General features: G+C 41.7%; 1 protein-coding gene across 4 annotated transcripts in view; it reads left to right on the top strand.

Moving 5' to 3' along the window:
- The window catches only part of aplp2 (amyloid beta (A4) precursor-like protein 2), a 186,302-nt gene that overhangs the window by 89,744 nt on the left and 73,337 nt on the right, over positions 1-23,221 (top strand). For all 4 annotated transcript variants that reach the window (XM_041174080.1, XM_041174079.1, XM_041174081.1 and 1 more), the window contains exons 4-6: positions 5,828-5,940; positions 14,516-14,697; positions 21,805-21,974. In XM_041174080.1, the coding sequence (XP_041030014.1) occupies positions 5,828-5,940; positions 14,516-14,697; positions 21,805-21,974 (465 nt within the window). The remainder of the gene's footprint in view (positions 1-5,827; positions 5,941-14,515; positions 14,698-21,804; positions 21,975-23,221) is intronic.

Below are 23,221 nucleotides of genomic sequence, written 5' to 3'. Positions count from 1 at the left end.
TCCACTCACTGAACCTATCTATACCCACCTGCAACTTCATGTCCTTTTCACAACATAATTTCCTACCTACCTTTGTGTCGCTCAAATTTAGCTGCCATGTCTTCACTCCCCTCATCTAAGTTATTGACGTAAATCGCAACAAGTTGATGCCCTAGCACAGACCCCTGTGGGACTCCATTCGACACATCCTGTCAATCTGAAAAAGACCCATTTATGCATACTCTCTGCCTTCTGCCAGCCAGCCAATCTTCTATCCATACTAATATATTACCCCCTACACCATTTGCTTTTGTTTTCCATAATAACCTTTGATGTAGCACCTTATGTGGTTGGCCAGGACAGCCGGCAACAACTGGGAGGGTGGCCAGCAGAAGAGATCATTTCAAAATGAACATGACCCATGTTACACCCAGCGCAAAACAACACCTAATGTGAACCTAGAACACTAAACATGAATACAGACCCTCATTAAAAACACAACGTTAAATCAAAATCACTTAAAACGAGGCAACTTAAAGCAAAGACTTAGTGTATTACGTTTGACTTGACTGAGTTTGATGAAGTAATGAACAGGCTCGATGAAGTAATGAACAGGCTCGATGAAGTAATGTACAGGCTCGATGAAGTAATGTACAGGCTCGATGAAATAATGTACAGGCTCGATGAAGTAATGTACAGGCTCGATGAAGTAATGTACAGGCTCGATGAAGTAATGTACAGGCTCGATGAAGTAATGAACAGGCTCGATGAAGTAATGAACAGGCTCGATGAAGGTAGTTTATTTTGTGCACATGGACGTTCAAAAGACGTTTAATGAAGCGTCAGATGTGTTCGCAAAATTGAACTCATGGAATTTACTGTGTGGCTATGAAATTGACTGAAGGACACAAAGCAGAGGGTATTTATGAATGGTTGTTTCTCAGGTTGGATGGAAGTACTCTGTGGTGTTTCCTGTGGGGCCTATAGTAGAGCTGCTGCTCTTTTTGATATTGATTACTGACTTGAAAATGTGTTTTCAAGGTATGATATTAGAGTTTGTAGATAGGCTAAAAATAGAAAGGTAGAATTAAAACTAGAAAAGTTCTGCTATGCTTGTATCGAGCCTTGTTTAGACCGCACTTGGAGTGTAGTTTGCATATAAATAGGGTATGGAAGCGCTTGAGAGCACATGAAAAAGGTTACAAGATACCCCGGAACTACAAGGCTGCACCAAAGAAGAAGTTGTGAACAGATTGGGGTCTCCTGATAAGGGTGACCTAACAGAGCTCTTGAAAATTATTGAAGGCTTTGGTATTTTAAAGTGTTCCAACTGATAGTTCCTTGAAAGAACAGCACATGCACAATCTAATTAAACCCATTTCCTGAAAAATTCCCCCTTCAAGTATTATCCAATTCCCTGTTGAAATGGGATATTATTGGATTTGCTTTAATCATCCTTTCGGACAGCACGTTCCAGATCGTCATAACTCAGCGTGACATCTTTTTCTCTCATGTCGCCTCTGGTTCTTTCATTGAATACCTTAAATCTGAGTCATTTGATAGCTGACGCTTGTGCCACTGAAACGTTGGCTTAGTTTCAGAGATAGGAGGGACATCAAAGGTGTGCTGAGGTGGATTTCATATAAGATAGATCCAAAAGCAGAACTGGTAGATAAAAGTAACAAGCTAGAAAAGGCCAAATTATTTATGCATATGGGCATAGCAACGGAGAGTGGACCTGTGTGAGGAGGGCAGTGATAGCAGGAGATAAAAACCAGTGGCAGAGGGCCCCTTCAACCTGTTTCTACCTGTCAGAGCCAATGTGTGACGTCAAAAGGTGATTGGTGGGTATCTCTTCCGTGTCTCTTTTGATTGGCCAAGTGGTTTAAATCAAGAGTCGTTATTACAGCTGAAGAGTACAGTTAAGAAATCGCTTGTAAACTATTTAAGATCCAAATTAATTAACTAGATAGAATAGAGATGGCTGGGCAGGCGATGTTGCAGCTGTAGTACGTGGGAGCTGGTGGATGCTGGTGTGATCCACGGTGACTACATGTACAGCAAGTGTTGGCTGCTCGAGGAACTTCGGCTCAGAGCTGATGAGCTGGAATCCAAGCTGCAGACACTGCAACACATCAGGCAGGGGAAGAGTTACCTGGACACTGTTTCAGGAAACAGTCACACCCCTTAGATTAATTACTTCAAATTTGAACCATGGTCAGGGACAGGAGGGTGTGACTGCAAGTGGGGCAGGTATAGGGATCCAGAATTTAACTTTTAGCTGGAGCCTCAGCCAATGCCCTTGTCCAATAGGTTCGAGGTTCTTGCTCCTGTTGTGGATGAGGGCATGGACTTAGAGGGAGGATGAGCGAACTGACCATGGCACTGTGGTACAGAGAGCCATTCAAGTGGCGGGAGAAAAGAGAAAGGTAGTAATAATAGGGGATAGCATAGTTAAGGAAATAGATACTGTTCTCTGCAGCAAAGACAGAGTCCCAAAGGCTGTGTTGCCTACTTGGTGCCAAGGTTAAGGACATCTCTTCTGGGTTGGAGAGGAGCTTGGAATGGGAAGGGAAGGATCCAGTTGTTGTGGTCCACATAGGTACCAACAACATAGGTAGGACTATGAAAGAGGTTCTGCTGAGGGACTACAAGCAGTTCGGACTAAATTAAAAAGCAGATCCACAAAGGTAATAATCTCCGGGTTAGTACCTGAGCCATGTGCAAATTGGTGTAGGGTAAATAAGATTAGAGAGATAAATGCATGGCTCAAAGATTGATGTGGGAGAAATGGGTTCCAATTCATGGGGTACTGGGGAAGGAGAGAACTGTTCTGCTGGGACCAGTGTCCTGGCGAATCATATTAGTTGTAGATAGGACTTGGGCGAATGATAATCAAAGTGTGACAGAAGGAGCAGAAAATTTAAGCAGGAGAGTGCATCAGAAATTAGAACCAGAATAAGTAATAATGGTAAAAAGTTAAAACTTTAAGGCTCTTTATCTGTATGCACGCAGCATTTGTAACAAGATAGATGAGTTGACAGTACAAATAGAAATATATGAATATGACTTGAGACTATTACAGAGACGTGGTGCAGGGTGACCAAGACTGGGAACTCAATATTCAAGGGTTTTCAACATTCCGGAAAAATGGGCGAAAAGATAAAGGAGGTGGGGTAGCTTTGTTAATAAAAGGAGGTCTCAGTGCGGTGGTGAGTAGTGATATAGGTGCAATAGATCATGGAAATAAGGAATAGCAGGGGGAAGAAGTCACTAGTGGGAGTCGTCTATAGGCCCCCAAAGAATTGCCTCACTGTGGAACAAAGTATAAATTGGGAAATAATGGCGGCATGTAAGAAGGGCATTATAATTGTCATGGGTGATTTTAATCTGTAAATTGACTGGAAAAATCGAATTTGTACAGTGCATCAGGGATTGTTTCTTAGAGCAATATGGTGCGGAACTTACCTGGGAACAGGCTATTTTAGATCTAGTGATGGGATTCATAAGAGATATGGTAGTTAAGGATCCTCTAGGGGGTTGCAATCACAACATGTTGGCATTTAAAATTCAGTTTGAGGGCGAGCAACTCAGGCCTCAAACCAGTGTCCTCAATTTAAATAAGGGAATTACAGAGGCATGAAGAAAGAGTTGTCTAAAGAGGGCTGGGAAAATAGACTAAGGGGAAGGTCAGTGGATAAGCAGCAGCAGACATTTAAGCAGATATTTCATAATGTTCAGCAAAAATTTATCCCAGTCTAAAAGAAGGACTTGATGAGAAGGATGAATCGCCAGTGATTAACAAAGTGGTCAAGGAGAGTATCCAATCAAAAATTAAGGCATACAAAATGGTGAAAACTTGTGGTAGGCCAGAGTATTGGGGAATCTCTAGAAACCAGCAGTGGATGACTAAAAAGCTAATAAAGAGGGAGAAAATTGATTGAAAGTAAATTGACAAGAAATATACAAACAAACATCAAGAGCTTCTATAGGTATATAAAAAGAGCGTGGCTAAAGTGAGCATGGGACCCTTGGAGGATGCAACTGGAGAATTGATAACGGGCAACAGGGAAATAGCAGATAATTTAAACCAATATTTTGCATCGGTTGTCACAGAGGAAGACTATAAATATCTCAAAGATATCAGATAAGCAAGGAGTTCATGGGAGGAAAGACCTAGTAACAGTCTCTATCACAAGGGACAAAGTACTTGACAAAGTAATGGGACTAGAGTTAGACAAGTCGCCAGGACCTGATGGTCTGCATTCAAGGATTTTAGAGGAAGTGGTTGCAGAGATAGTGGAGGCGTTGGTCCAAATATTCCAGAACTCAATGGATTCAGGGAGGGTCCCAGTGGATTGGAAAACCATTAATGAGAGGCCCCTGTTCCAGAAGGGAGGGAGACAAAAAGCAGGAAACTATAGGCCAGTCAGCCTAACACCTGTTGTTGGGAAAATGCTAAAGTCATTATTAAGGAAGAAATAGGACATTTAGAAAAGTTTCACACAATCAATCATGGTCAACATGGTTTTGTGAAAGGGAAATCATGTTTGACAAATTTGCTAGAGTTCTTTGAGGATATAACAAGCAGAGCTGATAAAGGGGAACCAGTAAATGTAGTGTATTTGGATTTTCCAGAAGGCATTCAATAAGGGGGCACAAGATAGGAGCTCGTGGTATTGGGAGTAATGTATTAGCATGGATTGAGGATTGGTTAACACACAACAGAGAGTCGGGATTACTGGGTCTTTTTAGGTTGGAAAGACGTAACTAGTGGAGTGCCATAAGGATCAGCCCTGGGGCCTCAATTATTTACTAACTATTTTAATTACCTGGAGGAGGGGACAGAGTGTACTATATCCAAATTTGCTGACGATACAAAAATAGGTGGGAGGGCATGTTATGATGAGGACATAAGGAATCTGCAAGGGGATATAGATAGTTTGAGTGAATGGGCAAAAACTTGGCAGATGGAGTTTAATGTAGGAAAGTGTGAGGTCATGCACTTGGGTGGGAAGAATCAAAAGGCAAACTATTATTTAAATGGAGAGAGACTGCAAAAAAGTGCAACACTGAGGGATCTGGGTGTTCTTGTGCATGAAACACAAAAGTTAGCATGCAGGTGCAAGGCAAAAGGAATTTTGGCCTGTATTGCTGGGGGTTAGAGTTTAAAAATAGGGAAGTCTCGTTACAACTGTACAGGGTGTTGGTGAGGCCGCACCTGGAGTACTGTGTACAGTTTTGGTCCCTGTATTTAAGAAAGGATGTACTGGCATTAGAGGCAGTTCAAAAGAGATTCAGTAAGCTGATTTCTGGGATGAAGGGGTTGACTTATTAAGAACAGCTTAAACAGGTTAGGCCTTTGTTCACTAGAGTTTAGAAGAATGAGGGGTGATCTTATTGAAACGTACAAGATTCTGAGGGGCTTAACAGGGTCGACGTTGAGAAGATGTTTCCACTAGTGGAGGAATCTAGAACTAGCGAACATAGTTACAGAATAAGAGGACAATCATTTAAAACTGAGATGCAAAGGAGCCAACATTTAAAATAAGAATTTGGGAAAATTTGCAGCAATTTCTGATATTTGACCAGGTAATGAAGCTTTGAGTTTGATGAATCAGGCAATACAGGAGGAAGCCATTTGGCCCATCATGCCTGTACTAGCTCTGTGAAAGAGCCTTATGCTTAGCCCCCCAAAAAATGTAGGCCATTTTGCATAGAGCTGTGGGAGGTTAAAATCTCTGACAAAATCCACTCTTTATAAGTGTTCCTTTCAAGGGTTTGGAATCTTGTCATTATAGTCCTTTCTGGGAATAACATCAGGGTTTCACTCTTGTTTTTCTGGCAGTGGGCGAGTTTGTGAGCGACGTGCTACTGGTCCCAGAAAAATGCAGGTTCTTCCACAAAAAACGAATGGATGAATGTCGGAGTCATCAACACTGGCAGACTGTTGCCAAAGCGGTAAGAGATAATGGGTGGGGTTTCTGGAGTCCTGCCAAGCATCTTTGCCTCTCATACATACAAGACTGGTAAATATACAGATACTGTAATTGACAACACATGATTTTATTTCTTGTGCTGCTTTTGGATTGTTTACACCGATCAATAGCTAAGTCATAATTTCTGTAAGGAATTAATGTTCCCCACAAGCTGAAATCTGGGTCCTGTTGCTTTCAGCCAGAAAATCTTGGGGGCCAGCAATTGCCTGGCTAATAGTTTTGTGCTATGGTTCCATTAGACAGATAGAAATATTACACAGATTATGCTAAAACAACTAATTCATGTTCATTACACAGTCAGACAGAGGATTAGGCTGGTTTTGTACTAAACCTCAGACTGTACTAAAGACTGAAATTCTTTAGAAGATTGTCTTTTGGATTAAGGCAAAGCCCCGATTGTCACCACGTTGAATGCAAACTGACGTGGAGCATCACCTCCAGTTCTAACCTTTCAGTTTTGCGTGAAATATACCAGAAGTGTTCAGCTAAACTTGGCTCAGAATTGAGAAAGGAGGACAACAGACAGTCCCTGGCTTTTAGCCATTATGATTTCTTTTGAAATTTGAAAACAAATGAACTTTTCTGATGTTAACAGTCTCTGATAAAAAGAAAGGCTTCATTTATATAGCACCTTCAGACATTCCAAAGCACTTTACAACCGATGAAGTACTGTTAGTACTGTTTTGAAGTAATTAATCTCTGTTGTAATGTGGGAAACAAGACAGCCAATTTGCACAGAGCAAAGTCCCACAAACAGCTGTGTGATAATGACCAGATAATCTGTTTTTGTGGTATCGATTGAGGGATAAACATTCACCAGGATATCAGGGAGAAGTACCCTGCTTTTCTTAGTTTTATGGGATCGCTTATGCTCATCTGAGATGGTAGATGGAGTCTTGGTCCAATGTTGCAGCATTCCTTAGTGCTGCAATTGAGTGTCATTAAGTGCTCAAATTCCTGCAGTGAGACTGAAAGTCAAAAGTTTCTGACTCAAGGCAATAGCATTCTCTGGCACCGTGACAGCCAGATGGATCTGATACAAATCTTAACAAATGTTCAAAGGTACCAACCTGCACAATTTCAATAAGTGGCATGGCATTTTGTCAAGTACAAAAAAAAGCAACTGATAGCTCCATTGAAAGGTGTCATTGTCACTTGAACTGCTGAATCTAGTTTCACCAGATCAAGGCAAACTAATAGTCCCTTTTTGAATTAGAGAACAGTCACTTATTAAACTTTGTTGGAAAGAATATCACAGGTGTTTTTTAAACCCATTAAATGAATAAAATAGCACTAATTTTGTGGTTTGTGACACCTGGTAGTTAATAAAGGATGTACAAGTAAGACTTTGTGTTTGGCTTAGTATGATTTATTACATTTAGGCAGTGGTGCCCTGGTGCCCAGGCTGAAGATCTGTCCGTGAATGGTTTTCAAATGCTACTATTTCAACTTCTTTTCATTCTGCTTTTGCAGAATGAGTCATTTGTTTAATGTGGACTTCTCCTTTTTACCAACTGGTGAGCATGTTGCTTGTTTGCTGCTGTCAGTGCAGAACTGGTATTTTATGAAACAGAGGAAAAGTTGATATCTCTTGAAGGAGCTGGTGGATTCTGACACCACTCTGCAAACATCTGTTCACATTCTGCTTATCCCAGGATGATATTTGATGTTTACATTGAAACTAATTCCTGTACCAATGGCCGCAGAATTGATTTATTTTTTCAGAATTTCTTAGAAGCTGTTAGTGTCCTTACTTAGCTCGCCTTCGTGGGTTCATATCAGCAACTGAATTGAAACCTTGCAAAAATGTCTGCAATCATTTCTGCCCTTCTGATAAGCTAATGTTGTTACCCAGCATCTCTCAGTCTGCAGTGCAAATTCTTCGTGAGTTCTCCATTAAAGTTTAAATAGCAAGATTATACAACAGATAAGAGAAAATGCTGGTAGTACTCCACAGGTCAGGTAGTAACTGTGGAGAGAGCAACAGTTAATGTTTCAAGTAGTTGATCTGTCATCGAAGTTGGAAAAAATTGAGATGCAGCAGTTTTTAAGCAATTGTAGAGACAGGAGAGGAAATAAGAGGATAGGTCTGCAATTGGGTGGACAACGGGAGTGATCAATTGAGAAAAGTTATAGTTTAAGCCTAAAAGGGGTTACTGTGGGACAATTGAAAAAACAAAACAGGAGTCTAGAGGAACTATAAATGGCAACAGAAGAACCGTTGCAAACAACAATATAATGGAAGCAATTGCCACAGTCTGAAATTGTTGAACTCAATGTTAAGTCCAGGAAGTTGTCAGGTATCTAATCAAAAGATAAGATGCTGTCCCCCAAACTTCTTTTGAACGTCAGGGAGAGCAAGTGTTGAGCCCCTTCAGGTGGAGTTTCAGGGGTTGGAAAAAGAATAAAAAACAGGACCTCTAAAATACTAATCTCGAGATTGCTCCCAGTGCTCTGTTTTGATGAGTACACAAACAGGAAAATAGTGCAGGTAAATAATGTGGCTGGAAAAGTGATGCAGGAGGGAGGGTTGCAGTTTATTCAGGCATTGGGGCCAATTCTGGGCAAGGGTCACCTGTACAAGGTAGATGGGTTGTACCCGATCAAAGCTAATGTTCTTGCTGAGAGATTTACTAGTACTGGGGTTGCGGGGGAGGGGTGTTTAAACTAAATTGCCTGGAGACAGGGACCATAAAACAGCAGGAAGGAGCAGAAATGATATCAGAAGAGAGATATAAATAACAATGAAATTAGAAATATCCTAAAAAATTGCAAGGACTAGGCTGAGGAAAATAGGTAAAGTGACAAACGAGGTATGAAAATGTACATCAATATCTGTAACCTAACTAATATGGTTGGTGAAACACAGGCACAGATGGCTGCATGGGATTACGACGTGACTACATTAATGGAGACATGGCTTAAATAAGGCCAGGAAATGGTTCTTAATATTCCTGGCTATGAAGTATTCAGGAAATAAAAACAGAAAAAGCTGGAAAAACTCAGCAGGCCTGTCAGCGTCTGTGGAGAGAGAAATAGAATTAATGTTTTGAGCCTGCATGACACTTCTTCAGAGCTAAAGAGAAGTAGAAATGTGATGGAATTTATACTGTTTAAAGAGTGGGTGGAGCAGGTAAAGCAGGTTGGAAGGTCAGCAATAGGTGGGGTCTAAAGAGAGATTGACAAAGATGTCATGGACACAAGGCAAAGGAAGTGTTAACGGTAGTGGTGAAGACTAAAGTTGCTGATAGTGGCAGTATTCAGGAATGATAGAGAAAGCGAAATAGGAGGAAGGCATGGCAGTACTGACTAAGATTGTTACATTTCGATAGGATATACTTGATAGATTTAAGACTAAATCTAATTTGGCTTGAATTGAGGAGAAGAGGGGGAAACTGTTGTTAAATTGTTCTTATAGATTGAACTCCAAATAGTGAGAAGCAGAATAATTAAGAAATTAATCAGCAAATTTCAAAGATGTATAACATAAATTGAGTCATACCATTGGCCTTAAATTACTCTTGTAAGCCTAGGAAAAAAAATGTTAAGGGTATGGAAGGAAATGATTCTTTTCTGTGTGCAGACGAACTTCTTTGATCACTAGATCTCCAGTCCATAAGGAAGGAAACGGTGTTGGCTCTCGGAAATGACTAAGTGAAAGTGTAGTGTGTTACACTGAAAGGTCATTTAGCTATCAGTGACCACAGTATTATTTGCTATAAAATACTTATAAAAAGAGACCATAAAGTGGCAACATAATTAAAAAATGCTCAAAGGAAAAGAGCTAATTTCTGATTAAGAAGGTTCTGAGCATATATAGATTCGAAATGGTGATTGCAAGGTAAAGCAGTAATAGAGCAGTGAAGAACATTAAGTCAAGGTGTAGTTTAGGTACAAAATCGGCATGTTCCTTTGAAGGGAAAAGGTGGGCCATCTGAAGCTCATGAGCCTTGGATGATGTAAAGGTAGTAAAAGTAGAGTAAAGTAGAGGTGGGGTCGTTAAGTATATTCAAGGCTGAGAAAGACAGATTTTTAATCAGTAAGGGAATCAAGGGTTATGGGGATAAGGCAGGAAAGTGGAATTGAGGATTATCAGATCAGCCATGATCTGATTGAATGGCGGAGCAGACTTGATGGTCGAATGGCCTACTTCTATGCCTTATGGCATTATGGTCTAAGTTAAAATTAAACAGGACGAGAATTTTTTTTTTATTCATTCATGGCTGGATAGGCCAGCATTTATTGCCTACCCCTAATTGCCCTTTTGAAGGTGGTGGTGAGCTGCCTTCTTGAACTGCTGTAGTCCTTGTGGTGTAGGTACACCCACAGTGCTGTTTGGAAGGGAGTTCCAGAATTTTGACCAAGCAACAATGAAGGTACGGCAATATATTTCCAAGTCAGGATGATGAGTGGCTTGGAGGGGAATTTGCAGGTGGTGGTGTTCCCATGTGTCTGCTGCCCTTGTCCTTCTGGGTAATGGTGGTTGTGGGTTTGGAAGGTGCTGTCTACGGAGCCTTGGTGAGTTCCCGCAGTGCACCTTGCAGATGGTACACATTGTTGCCGATGTGCGTTGGGTGTGGAGGGAGTGAATGTTTGTGGATGGGGTGCCAATCAAGTGGGCTGCTTTGTTTTTGATGGTGTCGAGCTTCTTGACTGTTGGCGGAGTTGCACTCATCCAGGCAAGTGGAGAGTATTCTATCAAACTCCTAACTTGTGCCTTGTAGATGCTGGACAGGATTTGGGAAGTCAGGAGGTAAGTTACTTGTCGGAGGATTCCTAGCCTCTGACCTGCTTGTGTAGCCACAGTATTTATATGGCTAGTCCAGTTCAGTTTCTGGTCCATGGTAAATCCCAGGACGTTGATAGTGAAGGATTCAATGATGGTAATGCCATGAATGTCAAGGGGCGATGGTTAGATTCTCTGTTGTTGGAGATTGTCATTGACTGATACTTGTGTGGTGTGAATGTTACTTGCCACTTGTCAGTCCTGAGCCTGGATATTGTCCAAGTCTTGCTGCATTTGCTCATAGGCTGGTTCAGCAATAAATGAGTCGCGAATGGTGCAGAACATTGTGCAATGATCAGCGAACATCCCCACTTCTCACCTTGTGTTGGAAGGAAAGTCATTGATGAATTAGCTGAAGATGGATGGGCCAAGGACACTACTCTGAGGAACTCCTCCATTGATGTCTTGGAACTGAGATGATTGACCTCCAACAACCATAACCTTCTTCCTTTGTGCTAGGTATGACCAGTGGAGAGGTTTCCCCAAGATTCCCATTGATTCCAGTTTTGCTGGGACTCCTTGATGCCACACTCGGTCAAATGCTGCCTTGATGTCAAGGGCTGTCACTCTCACCCCCCTCCCCCCTCCTCAGGAGTTCAGCTCTTTCGTCCATGTTTGAACCAGGGTTGTAATGAGGCCAGGAGCTAAGTGACCCTGGTGGAACCCAAACTGATTGTTATTGCTAAACAAAAACAGAATTACCTGGAAAAACTCAGCAGGTCTGGCAGCATCGGCAGAGAAGAAAAGAGTTGACGTTTCGAGTCCTCATGACCCTTCAGCAGAACTGAGTGAATCTGCTGAAGGGTCATGAGGACTCGAAACGTCAACTCTTTTCTTCTCCGCCGATGCTGCCAGACCTGCTGAGTTTTTCCAGGTAATTCTGTTTTTGTTTTGGATTTCCAGCATCAGCAGTTTTTTGTTTTTATCAGGTTATTGCTAAGCAAGTGCTACTTGATAGCACTGTTGATGACTCCTTCCAGTACTTTACTGAAGATCGAGAGTAGACTGAATGGGTGGTAATTGGCCGGGTTGGATTTGTCCTGCTTTTCTGTACAGAACGTACTGTGGCAATTTTCCACATTGCCAGGTAGTTGCCAGTGTTGTAGCCAGTGGAACAGCTTGGCTAGGGACAGTTCAAGAGAACAGGTCTTCAGTGCTATTGCTGGAATATTGTCAGGGCCCATAGCCTTTGCAGTATCCAGTGCATATAGCCGTTTCTTGAGATCACGTGGAGTGAATCAAATTGCCTGAAGGCTGGCATCTGTGATGCTGGTTACCTCTGGAGGAGGCCGAGATGGATCACCCACTCGGCACTCCTAGCTGAAGCTTGTTGCAAATGCTGTGCCGTATCTTTCCTACTGATATGCTAGGTTCCCCCATCATTGAGGATGGGGATATTTGTGGAGTCGCCGCCTCCAATGAGTTGTTTAATTGCCCATCACCATTCACAACTGGATGTGGCAGGCCTGCAGAGCTTAGATGTGATCCATTGACAGTGAAATCACTTAACCCTGTCTATCACTTGCTGGTTATGCTGTTTGGCACGCAAGCAGTCCTGAGTTGTAGCCTCACCAGGTTGACACCTTATTTTTAGGTATGCCTGGTGCTGCTTCTGGCATGCTTCCCTGCACTCTTCATTGAACCAGGGTTGATCCCTGGCTTGGTGGTAACGGTAGAGTGGAGGGTATGCCGAGCCATGATGTTAGATTGTGGCTCTATACAATTATGATGGTGCTGATGCCCCAAAATGCCTCATGGTTTCCCAGTCCCTCCTGACTGTATACCACAGTGCCGCCACCTCTGCTAGGTCTGTCCTCTGGTGGTACAGGGCATACCCAGGGATGTTGATGGTGGTGTCAGCGACATTATCTGTAAGGTATGATTTTGTGAGTATGACTATATTAGGCTGTTGCTTGACTAGTCTCGTAGACAGCTCTCCCAGTTTTGGCACTAGCCCCCAGATGTTAGTGAGGTAGATTTTGCAGGGTCGACAGGGCTGAATTTGGTATTGTTGTTCCGGTGCCTAGGTGGTCATTCAGGTATCATTCATTTCAGACTTTTTAGGTGTTTGATAAAACTGCCTTGCTCAGCCATTTCGGAGGGCATTTAGAGTTCAGAGTCAATCATATTGCTGTGGTTCTGAGTCAGAGGGTCATAGAGGTCAACAGCACAGAAAAAGGCCCTTTGGCCCATCGAGTCTGCGCCGATCAAGCAAGTACCTAACTATTCTAGTCCTCTTTTCCAGCACTAGGCCCATAACCTTGTATGCCATGGCATCGCAAGTGCACATCCAAATACTTCTTAAATGTTATGAGGGTTTCTGCATCTACCACCCTTTCAGGCAGTGAGTTCCAAATTCCCACTGCCCTGTGGGTGAAAAAATTCTTCCTCACATCCCCTCTAAGCCTCCTGCCCCTTACCTTAAATCTTTGCCCCCTGGTTATTGGTACCACCACCAAGGGGAGAAGTTCCTTCCTGTCTACCCTATCAATGCACCTCATAATTTTATACACCTCAATCAAGACCCTCCTCAATCTCCTCTGCTCCAACGAAAATCACCCCAGTCTATCCAATCTCTCTTCATAACTAAAACTCTTCAGCCCAGGCAACATCCTGGTAAATCTCCTCTGCATTTTCTTTAGTGCAATCACATCCTTCCTATAATGCGGATTCCAGAACCATACGCAATACTCTAGCCGTGGCCTAACCAGCGTTTTATACAGTTCCAGAGTAACCTCCCTGCTCTTATATTCTATGCCTCGGCTAATAAAGGCAAGTATCCCATATGCCTTCTTAACCACCTTATCTACCTGTCCCGCTACCTTACGGGACTGGTAGACATGCACACCAAGGTCCTTCTGATCTTCGGTACTTCCCAGGGTCCTACCATTCATCGTGTATTCCCGTGCCTTGTTTGTTCTTTCCCAAGTGCATCATCTCACACTTATCCGGATTAAATTCCATTTGCCACTGATCAGCCCATCTGACCAGCCTGTCTATATCGTCCTATAATCTAAGGCTATCCTCCTCACCATTTACCACCCCACCAATTTTCGTGTCACCCATGAACTTACTGATCAACCCTCCTATATTCAAGTCTAAATCGTTTATATATACCACAAAGCAGCAAGGGACCCAACACCGGTCCCTGTGGAACCCTACTAGACACAGGCATCCAGTCACAAAAACACCCCTCGACTATCACCTTCTGCTTCCTGCTACTCAGCTAATTCTGGATCCAATTTGCCAAATTGCCTTGGATCCCATGGGCTCTTAGCTTCATTATCAGTCTCCCATGTGGGGCCTCATCGTGTCGAGGATTAACAGACCTATGTCAGGAGGACTGGCATGGGAAAACATCCACCATAAATCAATTTCTCATCGTAGACCCTACTGCTTGTCCACCTGGCTCTGATCTTCCATGGTGACAGTGGGCCCTTTTTAGACCATTTCTGGATGGGCCAAGGCCTCTGTGCAGCCACCCAGCATCAGTGGTGTCATCAAAACTATCCAGGCTGCAGTTGTAGTGCAGTCCAAACAGTGACTCTCATTGTCGACAAATGTCCACTGAATAAATTTTAAGTTGGGATTAAAGCCACTGACAAGGCTATTGCTTGGCTCTATAACTATGCATATGCTAAATATCACCAAGTGATTACTGATCAACTCTCATCTAGCTGGACAAATGATGGGTATTTTCTGGTGGCACTTGAGCCTGAAGTATCAATGTGTTCCTGCTGTTGTGTTTCAGGCTTGTGCTGCTGAGTCTATGATTCTCCATACCTATGGAATGTTGCTTCCTTGTGGCATCGACAAGTTTCATGGTACCGAGTACGTTTGCTGCCCTCAAAACAAAATAGATGATGTGAACTTTGAAAATTCTGACCTTCAGAATCCGGATGAAGATGAGGAGGACGAAATTGCTGATGCAAGGTACTGCTGACACTTGTGAAAAATAATTACATTTTTAGAGGAGACCAGGTAGATTTGGAGACCCTGCGCAATGTGTTACATTGGCTATTGTTGCTTTGCACCCCATGTTGTCATCTGCATGAGTGAGGTGCTCATTTTTGCTTTTCAGTGTCTGATGGTATTTGCATTCTGATAAAATGTCAAGTGAAATCCTCCCTTTCTGAAACCATGTTGACTCTTTTCTATTATTTTCATACAGATAATTCTCGCAGGTGCTTCCTTATCTATTATACCAGTTACTAATGTTAAGGCTATTAAGCCTTTGGACTCGCCAGTTCTGCTGTTTTCAGGTTATATGCCTTAATGTAGGTGCAGTCCATACATTCACTTTTACAGAACTGTAAATAATGGATCCTGTGTATGACAGATGTCATCTTGCCAGGAAATTCCCAACTTGCTTCATGGCTGTTAACTTTATTACGTGCATGTTTTAAAACATAAAATAAATTAAACGTGATTTTACATTTTCACAGGGTGGTGCTACATTACAAATTACGCAGCACCTGTTCGTATATGTAATGAAAATCTTGCATAGTTTTATATTTCTATATGATATTCATAGGAGCACCAGCATTCTAGTTTAATAGGAGGCTTGGGATAGGCAGGAAGCACACTATTTATTTTGGTTTTGGACCAAATAGAAATGAGTTGGAGTCACCCTTGTTAGATGCTCTTGGACTCTGTGGTTGAAGAGATCATGGAAGGTCTGCAGCACAGGAGTAGACTACTGCTGTGCAGAAAGGCTCATATTACGTAGTAACTTCCTACCTTCAAACACGACTTGCTCAGACTGACAAATATGCAAAGGGTGCTATGTCTGTCTGATCCCTGTGAATGATACTGGCAGATACAATTAGGAATAACAGCTTTTTGCTTGTGATGTTCGTAGCCAGTCATGCTTGAAGAATGAGCTTGCAGAATGGGGATCAGCAGATTACAAAACTATTCTGCGTCATCCCATCTGTTTTGTAATGCGTCCAGCATCTGCTATCCCTTCATTTTGTTAAGTGGTGCCTGGCAGTTGCCAAATCTCATCATCTGCTTACAGGACCCCAAAACAAGCAGGTACTAAGTCTGGATAGAGAAAGATTTTGTCAGATATGGTGTGCACACTAACTTTTTATAGGGGCACATCCCACTTATCTAAGCCAAGAGAACTTTGGTGCAAGTTCAAAACAATACAATAAGAGGAAAAGGCCAACTGATCTATCTGGCCTTTCACATACTGTTAATTGTTATGGTGCAACTTGAGCAAACCATAATCCATAAGGTCCTTCCCTCCTTTCCTCCAGCCAACACCCTCCTACCTGCCCACCAGGGAGAGGGAAAAATGATGGAAAACCCAAGACCAATTTCAGGACAACAAAAAACATTTGAACCCGTTGGTGATCAAACATGTTTCAGGTGACCATAATGATTGAGACGTTTCCCCAACATCTATCTGCTTTCTGTGTGCAGCAATGGCAGTCATACTTGGGAGCTCAGTTCAGCAAATCCATATTTTCTGAATGAGCCAGCAATTTGTTGCATTGATCAATGATTCTTGGAAAAGAAGCATCTTCTGCCATGTAACCCATTTCTATCTTTATGTAACTGATGCTCACGTCCCCAGTTCACCTTAACCCCTGCAACTCAAGTAGCCTATCCACATGGATCAAATGTAATCTGTTCATTTTTTGAAGACCTCATTTAAATCTTATATGCCTTTCTGGAATAAAAAGCCACAGTTCTTCAAGCCTATTGAGGGCCTTTAAACTAGATATCAATCTCTGGCTTATTAGTCACCCAGATACTGATGACCAAAACTGGTGACAGTTCCAAATGTGACCCAACTAAGACCTTGTATAAGAACAATATAGTATTTTTGTTTTGCAATTAATTATCCTGGCAATATATTCTAGCATACTCTTTTGCAAGATTATGAATACTGGTTATGGATTTGCACAGGTTCTTTTATTACAAAGCCCATATCTTTCTCCGACCAAATAGGCTAAAGCTTGCAACCCCGTACAAATGCTTAGCATTGGTTCTCGATATGTGGGTTCATGCAAACATAGAAAATAGGAGCCGAAGTAGGTCACTCGGCCCTTCGAGCCTGCTCCGCCATTCAGAATGATCATGGCTGATCAATGCCATACTCTCGTACTTTCCTCATACCCCTTGATGCCTTTAGAGTCCAGAAATCTATCTATTTCCTTCTTAACTATATTCAGTGACTTGGCCTCCACAGCCTCCGTGGTAGAGAATTCCATAGGCTCACTCTCTGAGTGAAGAAGTTTCTCCTCATCTCGGCTCTGAATGGTTTATCCCGTATCCTGAATCTGTGACCTGCATCCAGACTGTCCAACCCTGTCAGGATTTTATACATTTCGATGAGATTCCTTCTCATTCTTCTAAACTCCAGTGAATACAGGCCTAGTCGGCCCAATCTCTCCTCATATGACAATCCTACCATCCCAGGAATTAACCTGGTGAACCTTCGCCGTGCTCCCTCTATTGCAAGTATAACCTTTTCTTAGTTAAAGAGACCAAAACTGCCCACAAAACTCCAGTTGTGGTCTCACAAAGACCCTGTACAGCTGTAGTAAAACATCCTTGCTCCTGTACTCAAGTCCTCTCGCAATGAAGACCAACATACCATTTGCCTTCCTATCTGCTTGCTGCACCTGTATGCTTACTTTCTGTGGTTGGTGAACAAGGACACCCAGGTCCCTTTGTACATCAACATTTCCTAGTCTATCACCATTTAAAAAATACTCTGCCATTCTGTTTTTCTGACTGAAATGGATAACTTTACACTTAGCCACATTATACTGCATCTGCCGTGTATTTGCCCGCTTAATCAACCTGTCTAAATCGCCTTAAAGCCTCTTAACACCCTCCTGATGGCTCACATTCTCACCAGATTTCATGTCGTTAGAAAACTTGGAAATATTACATTTGGTTTCTTCATCAAAATCATTGATAGATATATATATATATATATATATATATTGTGAGTAGCTAGGGCCCAATCATTGATCCCTGCAGTACCCCACTCGTCACTGCCTGCACTCCAAAAAAGACCCTTTTATTCCTACTCTCTGTTTCCAGTCTACTAACCAATTCTCAGTCCATGCCAATATTATACCCCCGATCCCAATGCAATTCAATACTTCAATTTTGCACACTAACCTCTTATGTGGGACTTCCTCAAAAGCTTTCTGAAAATCCAAATACACTACATTCACTGGTTCTCCGTTATCTATTCTGATAGTTACGCCCTCAAAAAACTCTGGTAGATTTGTCGAACACAATTTCCCTTTCATGAATCCATGTTGACTTTGTCTAATCCCATTGATATTTTTTTTAAGTGTCCAGCTTTCACATCCTTTATAATAGACTCTAGAATTTTCCCTACTACTGATATTAGGCTAACTGGTCTATAATTCTCTCTTTTCTCCCTCCCTCTTTTTTTTAATAGTGGGGTTACATTTGCCACCCTTCTGCTGGGAATGTTCCAGAATCTACAGAATTTTGGAAGATGACAATCAACGCATCCACTATTTCCATGACCACCTCCTTTTGTACCCTGGGATGTAGATTATCAGGCCCTGGGGATTTATTGGCTTTCGGTCCCATTAATTTCACCAGCACTATTGTTTAGCAATACTAATTTCCTTCAATTCCTCCATCTCACTCAACCCTTGGTTCCTTAGTATCTCTGGGAAGTTATTTGTATCTTCCTCCGTGAAGTGAGAACTAAAGTAGTTGTTTGATTTCTCTGCCATTTCCCTGTTCTCTATAAATTCTCCCATTTCGGCTGTAAGAGGCTACATTTGTCTTCACTAATCATTTTCTTTTTACATACCTGTTGGAGCTTTTGCAGTCTGCTTTTATGTTCTTTGCCTGCCCTCATCACACCTAAGTCTGCCTATAATCTGTCTTGTCATTTCCTATCCTAAGACCCATATAATTCTTAACATCATCACGAATTCGCAGTCAGCTTCTTAAATAATTCTACCCAGATCATTGATGCTGATGAAACACTGCAGCCTCAGCAGCAATCCCCACTTGTAATCGGTCCCCTTGAGAACCATTGCTATTAATAACAACCTTCTGTCTCTGGGCGTGCAGTCAATTTCTTATCCCAGCCAATCTTATTAATTATCTTAAGTGATGCCTGCCTTTTTGGAAATCAACATATGCAGTGTCAACCAGGTGACTAGAATCCATCAACTAATAACATGCTCAAACAGTTCAACCAGGTTGGTGAGACGTGACCTCTTCAAAAAGCCTTTTTGAGGCTTGTTAATAAGCCTTTCTCTGGCAAGGTAGCTATTCTACATTACTATTCACAGTGATCACTTACAACTTATCTCCAACCAAAGTGAAGACCTGTAATTTGCCAGTTCTGACTTTTTGCCCTTTTAAATATTGGTGTCACTTGGACTTGCCTCCAGTCCATAGGAACAATCCCAGATTCCAGTGAGCTATTTACTTGGTGAGCACAAGGCTCAAACTGCACAACTCCCATTTCCTGTGGCACACTTTGCTGTCAGATCCATCAGTCCATTCAGTTTTGAGATCTTATCTTTTCAGGATCGTATGCACATTCACTTGGACACATAACTTGACCATCAATCCTACAATGTATTGTTAACTAAAGACCTTCAGTACTGAATACTGATGTAAAGTAGCCATTTAAAGCATTTTCCTTATACTGGGAGTTTAACTGAATCTGCTCTGAAGAATCCTATACAGTCCTTAAAGGCCATCTGCTTGCTAACATGATTAAACAAGACCTTTGAATATCCCCACCATCTACTGAAGTAATTTTTTGATTGCTCTGATGGCAACTTTTGTTGCCTTCAGCTGATTTCCCCTGGGATCTTTTTTAATAAGTCTGTTGAAGAAATTTTGCTTGAGTCTGATTTTGTTCTTCTCTGTGATCCATTAGCAAATTTGGCTTTATTTTACCATGCGCTGAGTGACATATATGGCTTCTGTTTAAATTAGGATGGTTTGGAAATTATTCTTTCCTCCTTTTAGTTGTGTTGGTAATGTCCGTACCTAGCAGGGTGACACAATTAACCTGATTTAAGTCCTCCACCATCTTTCCAAAGTTAATCTTCATGAAATTTGGTATTAGCACAAAATCAAGTTGAATCTAATAGTGTTCCCCATGAAAATCTGGTGCTACATCAGGGTCACTGCTTAAAAACTAAATCCAGTACCTGATTACCCCACGTTTCTTCACAAGATAGATAAGGTGAGGAAGACAATTAGCATCTTTGTTCCTGTTTCCAGATTTTTCCCTTTCAACAGAACTGTGTTGAACATTTGGAATTCTATGTTCATTAGATTCATTTTGGGTGGTGTTACTTACCCAAAGAAAAGTCAAGCATATCAGCAGTCAGAGCTCAGAGACCAGCTACTCGTGATGGCTTGCAGAAGTTTGAAGATGAACGGAAAGAATTCTCAGCCCAGCTCCTATGACTGGTCTATCAATCAAAGCCATCCAATTAATCATGAAAATTGCTGTGGAATGCATATATGTATTGAATTACTGAGTCTGTCCTGAAGCATGAACTCAGTTCTGATCTACCATCAATCATATCATCGCAGAGCCAGCTCCACTCCCAAAGGCGTCACTCCTCTCTTCCTAAAGGAAGACAGTTACCAACTGGTCATGAGGCACTTGTAAGCATGGATTTGAGTACTCATTAGGTGGACAGGTGCCTAACTTCCTGTGCAGCATGACAAACAGCACCACATGCCAGAAGAATTGAGTAAATTCTTCCAACCTGGTGCCTCATACATTAACTGGGTAGCTCTGCTAGTTAGGGGTGTCAGGCTTTAGTAGCATGGAAATGGAACAAAGATATGCAGTGAACCATTGCGCTTGTATGTTTCCATACCCAGCTTTGCACCGAATCTCTCCTTTAATCTTAGACACTTACCTTCAGCATGATAAAATTCAAGAATCCAAGCCCAATGCCATGTATCAAATCTGCTTGTCACCAGATATATAATCCAGCTATTTGTACAAGGGCTTTGGCGGAAATGTGACCACTGAGGCTGTGGCACCAGACTGGATGACCAATGCTTGTGGGCAGACACCTCCAAGACAGTTCATTCCCCTCTTTTATCACAAATCCATTTCACAAATTGGTCTTGGATTTTATACTTCTGACGATATTGTGCACATGTCCAAACCATGTGTGCCAGGGCATTCTGGAGAGAAGGAAGAAACAAATATGCACTGTTAAACTGAGTTAATAGAATGAGAATTAATCAAATGTAATCATAAAATAGGTATGCTCATACCATGCAGGGCAGCAGAGGGTGACTATGAGACCTCATTGTGAAGCAAGTGTGCCCCAGTGATTTGTACTGCACTCGCTCTCTTTCACCTGCTCCCTCTCAATGTTTTCTCCCCCCCGCTGCTCTGCTCCCCTTCCTTTGAGAATCTCTGGATTGCTATGGTGTCCATTTATCAAGTACCTTAACATTAAAATATCCCAATATTTCACACAATACTTCACTTTGAAGTACAATGATCGTTATTACATAGGAAAATAGGTTGAAGTTTCCCCGAGTATTTGAATTAATGCATAGGAATGATAAACCAAATGGTATTGAAAGACAATAATAGAATTAACATAACACTGTCCTAGTTGGGTCCGGTCCTTAGAAGAGACCAGCTTTTCATATAGAAGTAGGATAATAGCCTGCATGACTGGAACCAATTATACTACGTGCTTGATGTGTTGAGATTTTATGGGTAGGGAACAGGGAAATGGGAGAGGGGTTGAGCAATTCATCTCTGATCAGAGACTTAAACCTAGTCCTGTACCTTTGGGTGGATTCCATAATTGCATTTTACTGGTATTTGACAAATTGGAATCCAATAAGCAGTATCCTGTGGGAAGCAAGATTGAGTCAGTAGTCGCTCCCTGAGTCTGTAGAGACTCTCAGTTCTGAAATGTGCAAATGGGAAGTGGGCTGTGGGTAAACAATCTCACAATATGAACATTTTCTAATGCCAAAAACACCCTTCTAACCATAACGCACTAAATTCTTTAGCAAAGAGGAGTCCACTGAAGTAGAGAAAATGGCTATTGAAGAGGAGGAGCCGGTGGATGAACTGGATTATGACTATTCTGAAGAAGATGAAGATGAATACACTGATGACTGGGAGGAGGAAAGCAGTGAGGAAGATTTGTACAAAAAGAATCTTGTCAATGATGTGAAAGGTAATTGATGCATTAATTATCGTATGATGAAGCTATTAAGAAGTTTCTAATTTTACGTTTTATAGCGAGGCTGAGAAACAAACAGCTTTCTCATTGAAGAAAAAAACGGATTATTCATTCTTTGTTTTGTGTAGCAAGCTACAACAAGGGACCTTCCACTTATCTCCAATTTGCCCTTCTGGCAGGAATTGAACATTCTAGTAATTTTTTTTCTGGAATTCTGACCCTTTGCCAGCAGTTTATTTCAAGAAGTGCAGTGAAATACATCATCTGAAGTATTTCTTGAGTATGTTAGCCAAGTGCAAGTCCTTTAAGTCTTTGTTATGCAAGAGCTATCCCCTCAAGAAAAGTTAGCATTGGTAGATAATATGGCTTGGCGTGGCAATGTAGCTGAATCAAAATGCCAAAGCAGGACTTCATATGCAGTGCAATATGCTATGCAGCTGTTTAAAAATGTAGATGAGCAGGAAGCCAGACTCTGCAAATTCTACTCTCCTCTCAAGTGAATACATTATGCATGTGTGCGAGCGAAAGGTAGAGAGAAGCTCTGTTTCTATTGTACATTTCATTGCATGACTTTGATATTGGTATCATCTGCAAATTTCAACATCACTCTAGGTTCATATCCAAATAATTGATGTATACAGTGAGCAGAAGTGAACTCAGAACTGTGGGGCACTGCTACCAACTTGCGATCACTCTGGAAAAACTGCTCTTGTTTCTTTTTCAAACAAATTTTAATCCAAGATAAAAGCAAAATACTGTGGATGCTGGAAATAGTCATGCAGACTCGAAACATTAACTCTGTTTCTCTCTCCACAAATGCTGTCAGCCCTGCTGAGTTTTTCCAGCATTTTCTGTTCAAATATTAATCCAATTTGTTTTTGTCCCCTAATTCTAAAACCTTTATTTTTCCCCTTATAACCTCCCAAAAAGCACATGTCAAAGGCTTTCCAAAAGTCCTCATATACAACATCTATTTCATTTCCTCTTCAACCGTGTCTGTTATCTCCTTTAAGAATTGAGGTTTGTCAAGCACAAATGTCTCTTTTGAAATCCATGCTGCCTAAAGCATTCGAGGAATAGATTAAAAAGTAGGGAGGTCATGTTGGAGTTGTATAGAACCTTGGTGAGGCTACAGCTGGAGTACTGTGTGCAGTTCTGGCTGCCGCATTATAGGAAGGATGTGATTGCACTGGAGGGGTTGCAGAGGAGATTCACCAGAAAAACTCAGGTCTGACAGCATC

Source organism: Carcharodon carcharias, chromosome 25, assembly GCF_017639515.1.
Source record: "Carcharodon carcharias isolate sCarCar2 chromosome 25, sCarCar2.pri, whole genome shotgun sequence".
Taxonomy (NCBI): Eukaryota; Metazoa; Chordata; class Chondrichthyes; order Lamniformes; family Lamnidae; genus Carcharodon; species Carcharodon carcharias.
The sequence above is the reverse complement of the archived record's forward strand: the minus strand, read 5'-3'. Positions and strand labels throughout refer to the sequence as shown.